The sequence below is a fragment of the Kryptolebias marmoratus genome, linkage group LG4, assembly GCF_001649575.2.
Source record: "Kryptolebias marmoratus isolate JLee-2015 linkage group LG4, ASM164957v2, whole genome shotgun sequence".
In the NCBI taxonomy this organism is placed as follows: domain Eukaryota; kingdom Metazoa; phylum Chordata; class Actinopteri; order Cyprinodontiformes; family Rivulidae; genus Kryptolebias; species Kryptolebias marmoratus.
In genome coordinates this window covers 3,045,121-3,055,467 of record NC_051433.1, presented here as the reverse complement: position 1 = coordinate 3,055,467, position 10,347 = coordinate 3,045,121, and the positions used below count along the sequence as shown (strand labels likewise).

The 10,347-nt window shown below is 44.5% G+C and overlaps 3 protein-coding genes across 4 annotated transcripts in view; 1 reads left to right on the top strand and 2 right to left on the bottom strand.

Moving 5' to 3' along the window:
* Nucleotides 1–1,020: 1,020 nt before the first annotated feature.
* c1qa (complement component 1, q subcomponent, A chain) lies at nt 1,021–4,815 on the bottom strand. 2 transcript variants are annotated; one of them, XM_017438925.3, is made up of 7 exons: nt 4,656–4,815; nt 4,084–4,303; nt 3,676–3,852; nt 2,494–2,576; nt 2,229–2,345; nt 1,379–1,462; nt 1,021–1,306 (listed from the first exon to the last, which is right to left on the bottom strand). In XM_017438925.3, the coding sequence occupies exons 2-7, from the start codon at nt 4,244–4,246 to the stop codon at nt 1,160–1,162; spliced, it is 771 nt and encodes a 256-aa protein (XP_017294414.3). In that variant the 5' UTR covers nt 4,247–4,303; nt 4,656–4,815; the 3' UTR covers nt 1,021–1,159. The 2 variants fall into 2 exon arrangements, with proteins under 2 accessions (XP_017294414.3, XP_037831090.1); XM_037975162.1 differs by having other exon boundaries at nt 4,084–4,257; nt 4,656–4,789.
* A 1,393-nt stretch (nt 4,816–6,208) lies between these two features.
* Nucleotides 6,209–8,850, bottom strand: LOC108249503 (nuclear factor 7, ovary). Its single transcript, XM_025002180.2, has 2 exons — nt 8,627–8,850; nt 6,209–8,553 (listed from the first exon to the last, which is right to left on the bottom strand). Exon 2 carries the CDS (start codon nt 8,534–8,536, stop codon nt 7,151–7,153), a length of 1,386 nt encoding a protein of 461 aa, XP_024857948.1. The 5' UTR covers nt 8,537–8,553; nt 8,627–8,850; the 3' UTR covers nt 6,209–7,150.
* A 286-nt stretch (nt 8,851–9,136) lies between these two features.
* Nucleotides 9,137–10,347, top strand: part of dnase1l4.1 (deoxyribonuclease 1 like 4, tandem duplicate 1) — a gene marked incomplete in the record, with an annotated part of 17,683 nt that continues 16,472 nt past the window's right edge. The window contains 1 exon segment of the mRNA XM_025002181.2: nt 9,137–9,639.

Below are 10,347 nucleotides of genomic sequence, written 5' to 3'. Positions count from 1 at the left end.
CCTGAATCAGACCTGAATCAGACCTGGTTCAGACTTGAATCAGACCTGAATCAGACTTGAATCAGGCCTGGTTTAGACCTGAATCAGACCTGAATCAGACCTGAATCAGACCTGAATCAGACCTGGTTCAGACTTGAATCAGACCTGAATCAGACTTGAATCAGGCCTGGTTTAGACCTGAATCAGACCCGGATTAGACCTGGATCAACCTGAATGTGTTTTAGGCGAACTTATTCTAAAAAAAGAAGATGTTTCTGCAAGCCTGGCAAATTTTCACGTTCCAACCTTTAAAACAGGAACCGGTCAGCGAAAGACGTGCCAAAAATCTTCCAGGAAAAAAGAAGAAGAGTAACCGAACGGGTTTCACTTCCTCCACGGATCCTCTGCCGGGCCGAACAGAACCGCTGACGAGATCCTACATCCGAAAGGATAAACCTCCTTATATATACCGAGAACGAAACGTAAAGAAATTTGACTCTGGCTGATTATTATTTAAGCCTGGAGCTTCTCTGCCAAACAGCTGACTCTGTAGCTCCAAGGGAACAAGACGTTAAACAAACAGGGCAGCATGCGGAAGAACCATACACAGCCACAGCCTTGTGGTCCCACGTAAACGTCCTTGTTTTTTGTGCTACGTTTAGTTTAAATGTTGAACTCATCAGTTTGTTCTGTAGATGTTTAATCAGATTCCTCACATTTTGCCAGCAGACACACGCCGGCTGCTTGTGTTTAAGTTTCTCTGCGGAAGAAACACGATGAGTTTGTTCCTTTAAAGATGTCGCCGTTTAAAAGCCATCATTCAGTCCTCGATGATCAACTTTCGTCTCATGTTGGGAACTTTTTTGGTCCTGAGGTTAAGGCTGTAAAACGTGGTCCGATCTTTAATGCGAAGCTGACATGAAAGGGCGACAAGCATTCCTTCAAGGGCTGCTAGGCCTTTAATTTATTTGTTTTAAAATCAGCTGAAGCAGCTTTGAAAGCCGAGCCGCGGGAGGAGGACGGAGAAAACTGAACTCAGACCAGTTTGTTCATCAGAAATTTAATATCAGGCCTTAAAGATCCACTTTAATTTCAGAGCCAGCACTTCACGAACGTTTACAGGAAGTCTGTTCACAGAAGAAGAAAATAAAACGTCACATTCCTGCTCCAGAGATGACGTTCAGTCGGAGAAGAGCAGTAAGCCGTTGAAGATGATCTGTTTCTCTCGCCGGTCTTGTTTGTCGGCAGCCGTCTGCTTGTCGTTGAAGGACTCGAGCCAGACTCGCTCGCCAGCAGCCAGCTGTAGCACCGCTCCGCCCGACAGCATCTGGAACACAGCGCAGGTCAGCCCACCTGGAGGTCCTCTAACCTCAGCCCCTCCCTCCCGGGGACCACCCACCTGATCGTGCATCCTGCTGCTGTAATCGCAGAACACCAGCTTGTCGTCCCGGGAGTCGCTGGCCAATCCCAGGCAGAGGCTGGTCTGCGGGAACACGAGAACCATCACAGGCCCGGCATCCTCTGAAGGAATGCCTGTCGCCCGCCGCCGCTCAGGCTAACCTCAGCTTAGCTCAAACGACTCTCAGCTACTACCATCTAAACTTTTAGCTTAACATCTGCATAACTTGAGCTGTGGCCATTTTGTGTTTTCTAAGCTCAGTAGGCTGTGGCGGCCATCTTGAATTGGGTTGACTCCAAAAGTTAATCACTTGTAGCTGTCCATCTGATGATTATTACCTGAAAGTTTCATTAAAATCCGCCCTGTCGTTCATGAGATATTTTGCTAACAGACGAGCAGGTGTGACTCCAACAGCTAATGCTTATGCTTTAAAGATCAAAGATCTTGCGTAGTGAGTAGTACTTGAAACATATGTTGTGAACGATTATTACCTACAATCACAGCAAGTTTTAGAACAATATTTGTAAAACTGACTGAATTTTAGCCATTTTTGTGTTTGCTGAGGTCAGTAGGCTGTGGCGGCCATCTTAAATTGGGCTGACCCCAAAATGTAATCAGATGTAGCCTCACATCCAATAACTAATCCCTGAAAGTTTCATTAAAATCCGCCCTGTCGTTCGTGAGATATTTTGCTAACAGACACACAGAGAAATGGGCAAAAACATTATCGCCTGCCTGTGCCTTTCAGCGGAGGGCGATAACAACAGAGCATAAACGTCTGCAGCCTGACATCACAGATATCCGATAAATGTGACGTTTTTCACGTTTCCTGGAGACGGGGGAGCGTTACCTTGGCAACAGAGTGGAAGCTGAAGTAATAATACCCAGGTACTCTGCAGGTGAAGTGACCTGTGGCGATGCTGAAATCCCCAGGCCGGTTGACCGCCGCAGTCTGGAAGGTTATTGGCTAAAACAAACGGAGTAAATTATTACTTTATTATTATTTATTCTGTGAAAACAGCAAATAAAGCCAAAGATTCGGCTGTTTGCTGTTTGTTTTTATTTAACAGGAGGCAGAAATGAGACACCTGAGGCGCTCAGGTGTGATGCCGCACCTGGCTGACGGCCGGATAGCTGCTCTCGTTCCTGATGGCGGAAAAAGCCGAATATTGAGCTTCCTGATCGGAATTATCTTTTCCTGAAAACAAACCGGAAACACGGAGGATCTGTTCAGAGAAACCTTCATCAGCTTCAGGCTCTTCTTCAGTAAACTTCGGTTTTTATCAGCCGAACGAGAAAAAAAACCTTCTGCTCTTTGAAATTTACTTCAGCTTACCTGCTCCACTTTTAGCTTTTAGCTGCTGATCTACTAATTTTAGCTTTTGTCTTCTGTCAGGTGATTTTAGCTGTTAATGTAGCAACTGTTCTAATAATTGTAGTTTCTGGGATTTCTTTAGCTAATTTTAGCTTTCAGCTAATGCCCTGACAATTATTGATTTAGCTATTATTTTGTTAATTTTACCTTTTAGCTACTTGTTTGCTAATTTTACCTTTAGGTACTCTTTAGTTAGTTGTAACTTTTAGCTAATGTTTTGCTAATTTTAGCTTCTAGATACCATTTAGCTGAACTTGGCTCTTAAATATTGTTTTGCTAGTTTTAACTTGAAGCAGCTAATATGCAAAATTTTAGCTTTGAGCTGCTGGTGTGTTTATTTTAGCTTTTAGCTGCTGTATCGCTAAATCTTGCTTTTCATTAATGTTTCGGTGATTTAAATTTTTAGCTACTGGTTCACTAATTTTTAACTTTTAGGTACTTTTTAGTTGGTTGTAGCTTTTAGCTAATGTTTGGCTAATTTCAGCTTCTAGATACCATTTAGCTAAACTTGGCTCTTTAATACAGTTTTGCTAGTTTTAACTTTCAGCAGCTATTTTGCTCAATTTTAGCTTTGAGCTACTGGTTTGTTGGTTTTAGTGTTTAGCTACTGTTTTGCTAATTTTGGGTCCTAAATGCTCTTCTGTTTGTTTTATGCTTTAGCAGCTGTTTTGCAAAATGTTAGCTTTGAGCAGCTGTATTGCTAATTCTTGCTTTCAGCTAATGTTTTGCTCATTTTAACTTTTAGCTTCTCTTTAGCTGGTTGTAGCTTTTGTCTAATTTGTCCTCTCAAATAATCTAGTTTGAACTTTTAGCAGCTGTGTTGCTCATGTAAGCTTTCAGCTGCTTTAATTTTACTTTGTTCTCTGAGATGTTCTACGTTCTCCACGGAACGTGGAGCTGTGGCGTCGAAACGTGCGTTTACCGGCGCCGGTGTTCTTCCCTGCGGCGCCGCGGGGACCTTGCGGTCCAATGGGACCGGCTGCTCCTGTGTCCCCCTGATAACCTTTCAGACCCATGGCCCCCGGGGGGCCCGGGTTCCCCATGTCCCCCTTGAGCCTCTGCAGGGAGACTGGATCCACCGGACCGTCGGCCATCACAGCTGGAGACGAGAGCGAGAAGCACAAAGTGACGCACTGCAGTTCAAGATGGCCGCCACAGCTATTAGCCAGCACCAGAATAGCTTTAAGTAGATCAGCTGTACAGATACTGAGCTAAAGTTTTAGCTGAGAATCATTCACATCACACTCTGACCCGGTTTCACCAAAACAGCTGAAACTTTTAGCTCGCCATGCTGCTCCTTTTAGCTTTCAGCCAGTCCCTCGGCTGTTACCTGGCTCTCCTTTCTGTCCCTTCACCCCGGGCAGCCCGTCTCTTCCTGGAGCTCCGTCCACCCCTTTATGGCCGTCCGTTCCCTGACAGCCGGCGTCACAGCCGGCGTTCCACAGCAGCGAGGCCACGCCGACCAGAACCGCCAGGTTCTGATGAGCTCCCATGGTCCGAAGCACTGAAGGCGCCGAGCCGAAGAAGAGGAAGACGATGGGAGGAAGAGACTTGAAAATAAGAGACCATAACGAAACCAGAAAACACAGAAAACGTTGAAGGAAATCTTCTCATGAAGGAAACAGAAAAAACTTAATTTATGCTCACAAAATGCCACTGAAATGTAAATTAATGGGTGCCTAAAAAGAAGATTAATCTGCAAATCATCTGAAATCTAAGTTAAAACAGTTATTAAAACATTAAAGGCAGTTATTTCCCTCACAGACAACTTGGCAGTTATTAATTTAAAAGTGTGAATAATATCAGGTTCATTTGTTTATTTTATGCAGCTGCTTCAAAAAAGAAAAATCATTTAATTTTCTGCTTTTAAATTCAGGTATCAGGAGGGATTGTTCCACTCACCCGTCGAGTCCTCTCAGGTTCGGAGACGATTCTCTGACTTGTTCAGACTCGGTGAAAATAATCAGACGGGAAATGAAACTCATGATCTGATGGGAGGAGCTTAACAGAGGCAGAGATGGGATCCACTCGGGTCCAGAGAAGAAGAAATATCCAGTTTTTGTGGCTCAAAGTGTCAGACAGGTTCCAGGTGATGGAAAGCCACCAGGAGCTCAAATAACCCCTGGTTCTGAACGCACAGCTGCCACTCCCATCCTCACCTGTCCCTCACTTGTTTCCTCTTCCTCATCAGCCCAACCTGTATATTCAGTGGTTCGTTGTTGGTTTTACCACAATCTGTCGTCTCTGTTCGCTTTATTTAATGGAGTTCCTCTCAGTTTTAGTCCTCAGAGTCTGCCACCATTCTGGGTCCAACCAACTCCGGGCCTGAAAACAAAATGTCCGACCTCGACGCCTCGAAGGCTGCAGCCTGTAACCCTGAGGCTGCAGGTTTGAGCCCAGGTTGGGTCAGGAGTTTGTTCCCCTGCAGAAATAAATGTAATGTTTGTACAGCAGCAGCAAGAAAGAAGTGACTTTGTATTCTTTAATAAGCAAACTTTATATTAAAGACAATAATGGGACATTAAAATAATCAGAGTTCAACAAGCTTCAGGTAAACTGGACGCGTCAGTCCACCAGGAGCTGAGTAAACCTTTGACCTGGAGACATGTCCTGATCAGGAGGACAGATTTGTCCAGCAGTCATTCAGTAACATTCCTGCAGTAACAGTTCAGCTGAGAAAACGATAACAAACTAAACAAATGTTGTGCAAAAGTGTCGAGGTTTAATATCAGCTCATGTAGTGTTCTTGTTTTAAAGGTCTGAAACAGTAAAAAAGCAGCCATCTTTCTCCATCCTATGACTAATAATAATAATAATAATAATAAATTTTATTTGTAACGCACCTTATATTTCAAAAGAAATCTCAAAGTGCTACAGAGATTAAAAGAAAAATAAAAAATAAATAAAAATAATAATAATAGTAATAATAAAAATACAGAATAAATTGTAGGGCTTACAGTAGTACATCTTGCACCAAGTGATACCAAAACTAACAATTGAAACTAACAATTAAAACTAACAATTTAAAACAAAACTTACAGTTCTAAAAGGCCTGTTTAAAAAGGTGAGTCTTAAGACCTTTTTTAAAGGCCTCCACACCTTGTGGGGCTCTCAGGGACTCTGGAAGGGCATTCCAGAGTCGTGGAGCTACTGCCTGAAAAGCCCTATCCCCCATAGTGGCAAGTTTGGTCTTAGGTTGATGCAGGCAGTAAAAGGAGGTGGAGGAACGAAGCCTTCGAGAAGTAGCGTGCAATGAGAGGAGTTCACTAAGATAGGCAGGAGCAGCTCCATGGATGCATTGATAGGTGAGCAGACAGAGTTTGTAATGTATTCTATGTTTGATCGGTAGCCAATGAAGTGAATTAAGAACAGAAGTGATATGGTCGTATTTGCGCCTCCTCATCAGGACCCGGGCAGCACAGTTCTGAATGTGCTGGAGCTTTTGCAGGTTTTTACCAGAGGTCCCAAAGAGGAGGGCATTACAGTAGTCCAACCTTGATGAGATAAAGGCATGGATCAACCTCTCAGCATCCGGTTGGGAAAGGGAGGGGCGGAGTCTGGCGATGTTTTTAAGATGGAGGAAGGAGACTTTAGAAAGATGACGGATGTGGGAGTTGAAAGTGAGGTTAGAGTCAATCCTAACTCCAAGGTTTGTGACGGTGGTAGAAAAGGGAATATTAAGACCAAATATTGAGATACTACTGAGATTAGAGGACTGAGTTTGATGAGGGGTGCCAAGAAGGATGACATCCGTTTTATTACTGTTAAGTTGAAGAGAGTTGGCAGTCATCCATGCCTTTATCTCCTCTAAGCAAAGCTGAAGTGAAGACGGAAGAACTGTAGGAGAAGTGGAGTCCATTTTCATATACAGTTGTGTATCATCAGCATAGCAGTGAAAGGAGACCTTGTGTTTATTGATTATGTGACCTAGGGGGAGCATATAGATGGTGAAAAGGGTTGGCCCAAGGACTGACCCCTGTGGAACTCCACAAGTCACAGTATGAGTTGAAGATTTAGACTGACCCAAGGAAACATATTCAGTTCTATTGGTGAGATATGAATGAAACCATTTAAGTGCTGTACCCGAAAGTCCAATTTCTGACTGTAGCCTGTTGAGAAGGATGGTGTGATTCACTGTGTCGAAAGCAGCCGACAGGTCAAGGAGGAGGAGAAGAGATGGTGAGCCCTGGTCCGCAGTCATGAGAAGGTCGTTCATTACGCGAACCAGAGCTGTCTCTGTACTGTGAGCGGAACGGAAGCCAGACTGAAACTATAACTATTGATAACACTTTTAAGTTGTCTCTTTCTGTGATTGACAGGAGGAAATATTCATTACTGCAAATATAAAATCCTGAATCAAGCCTTTCAGTGTCGGGTCCGTGCAGCTTGTAATTATTCTACTTCACAGCTGCAGAGACCTTCCTTGGTGATATTTTGAGTTGTTGCTTCTTGCTGCTGAAGTATGGGAACATTTTCTCAGTGAAGTCGTGTGTGAAGGTGTAAATGTTGACTTCAGTGTCTGCATCAGAGAGCAACAGTCTTCCTGCCTCCCAGTCCAGGCTGACTCGGATCCTCCGGAGCGTCGTCTTCAGGTGGAAAAGAATCTGCTGCTGCGAAGGGGAGACGGCTTCGTACAAACCATCCGATAACCTGATTATCCACAGTCCAGCCTTTATGTCCCCTTTCCTTTGGACAGACTCTGCTGCCACCCCCAGGTCCCAGCTGGTGCTGTCCCCCACCTCCACGTCCCAGCTGTGGCTTCCCGAGTCGAAGCCCTCGGAGCCCAGGAGGGCCCGATGGAGGTCAAACCTCTCCGGGTTGTCTGGAAGCTTCTGGCGCTCATCGTGTCTCACGGAGGTCAGGTCTTCAGACAGGACGAGCCCCCGATGAGCCGTGTTCGGGTCCAGAGTCACGGGACAGAAGGAGACCACGTCCTTCATCTTGCTCCAGATGTTGAAGGCCAGGTTGCCCAGATGTTTGGCCTCATCTATCAGCGCTCCAGAGTCCAGTTTTGGATCCTCCAGCAGGTGGTGCTGCTGCACTCTTTTTGAGGCATCCTTGTATTTCTGCAGGAAGGCGACGTCTTCGTCTCTCAGCTCCTTCTCTGTGGCTCTGATCGTGTTTGAAAGGACAGAAATCTTTCTGCTCAGAGCTTCAGATTTCTCCCTCACTAGTTTGCTCTTCTGCTTCTCTTCCTCCCTCAGAGCCGTGATCCTGGCCTCCTCCTCCTCCTGCAGAAGCTGGTGCAGCTTCTTGACCCTCTCCCTGATCTGCCTCTCTGTCTTTCTGCTCTGGACTTTAATGTGTTTCGCAGTTTGATCCCAGTTTCCCTTCAGTTGCTCGCAGAGGTTCAGTTTTTCTCGTAACGGCCTCAGGGAAGCCCGGATCTCCTCCCTGCGGTCCTGGGCCGCCTCGTCCACGGGCCTGAACCTGTGGCTGCTGTGTGTTTTTGAGTCTCGGCACACCACGCACGCCGGCTTCTGATGGTCCAGGCAGAACAGCTTCAGCTTCTCCAGGTGCACGCCGCAGAGGTCCTCGGACCCTGCAGAAACCTCGGGCTTGGACTCATGTCGGTAGGCCTCACACAGGTTCTTCAGAGCCAGGCTGACAGGTGGATTACTCGTCAGAGGACTCTCTTTGCAAAGCGGACACTCGTTTATTTGCTTCTCCCTCCACCAGGCGTGCACGCAGGCTTTGCAGAAGCTGTGGCTGCACGACAGGACGACGGGATCTCTGAATATTTCGTGGCACACGGGGCAGAAGAGCTCAGAGCAGGAAGCCATTTTGTCTTTGAGGGAAGCTGAAACCACAGCCGGCAGAAAGTTGAAACGGGAAGTTTCCACTCAGGATAAACGTTTCCTCTTTTACTTTACCTTCCTTTTCTGAAGAATGAGTAAAAGACGGTGAAGAAAATCCCTGACTCGGCTCCTTCCAGAGAAGAACTCGGCTTCGGTTGCTTCGGTTCTCTCAGATTGTTTCACTTTCATTTTGAAGATAAACACAGAGATTAACTCTTTATAACTCATCCCTCATGGGAGCAAACAGAAAAATCATCATTCCAGGCTCTTATTTTGAAGGGACATCCACAATCTGAAATCTGATCATTTCAAAGTATCCATCCTAAGATGGTTCCCAAACATTTCAGGTTTCAAATAAAAAAATAAAACTCAAAGACTTGTGACCCTGACTTTGTCAAACTTTATTTAGGTTTTTACGCCTTACTTTTGTCGTTTTGTAACAGTTAAAGCTAAATATGCTTTTGTCAATCATTTTAAAAGGTAATTAGATTTCCGTAGGTCTTCTCAAGTCCTCAAACTTCTAAGAAGTGCCGATGACAACCTCAGCGTTTTTACTAAAAAAAAAAGGATATTTAACAGAAAATTGGACATTTTTGCAGAAAAATCAACTCTGCCAGCCAACATGTTACTGATGTTTGTTGCCAAATAAAACATTTCATTATTATTAACAAACAAACAGGTTAATGTGAGAATCTTGTGCAACGTGAAGCGGTCAGAGCGATAACATCACAAGGATTTTTAGCTGTTTTTGTTTGGTTTTATTCCTCAGTTTAAGACTTTCAAACAGTCATTTAAGTTTGTTTGTTTAAACTTGGATTAACTTGGATTAAACCGACTTTCTCTGCCTCATGAAGCCAGCTTGTCTCTTGTCCTTCAGCAGGGTTTGAAGCAGGAAGTCCTCAGAGGGCGGGATGTTTGTTTTTGTTTTCCTGTTTGTCTGTTTCCTGCTCGTCATTGGTTGGCTTCAGACCAATCCTGCAGCACCTTTTGGCCCCTTGTTCTCTGAAACCTGTCCCCGTGAACTCTTCAGTCTTTACCTGGATTTAACTTTAACAGACTTTCACACCTTTGGGGAGAAACAGCAGCAGGTGAGAAACTTTTATTTTTATTTATTTAACAGAGCTGTGAATACCTGAGAGGCTCTTCCTGCCTCAGGACACAACCAGCCTCCTCCTCCTCCTCTTAAAGGAAACCGACAAGAATTAAAGAAACAGCTTGTTTCAAAAGCTGCTTTAATTCGTTTAAATCATTTTAATAAAAACTTGGACCAGGAGCTGAAATATTCGAGGGGCGGACTTCCGTTTCCAGAATCACCAAGTTTACAATTTCCGTTACATTTTCTGTTTAAACACAGGATATTTGTTGCTAAATGTTTGTTTAGTTGTGTGTTTTTTTCGCCGTTTGGCCTCCTTCTCGTGGGTCGAGACTGTCTCGTGAAAAACGGTTCGGTTCGGTTCGGACACATCCAGCCGGAACGGGAGGTTTAATTGTTTTAATTTAATTTAATTATTTTAACTGCGTGAAATAAAAAATAAAAAAAAACAGACAAACAAACAGGAACAGAACTTCTGGGTTTGATTTCTGATTAGATTTAAACTAAAAGTTCAACAAAAACAATTTAAATTCATTAAATTAAATAAAGAAGAAAAACCTGAACCAGCCTGGACCTGAGGACTAAAGACCTGATCCCCTCTGGACCTGAGGAGGACTAAAGACCTGATCCCCTCTGGACCTGAGGAGGACTAAAGACCTGATCCCCTCTGGACCTGAGGAGGACTAAAGACCTGATCCCCTCT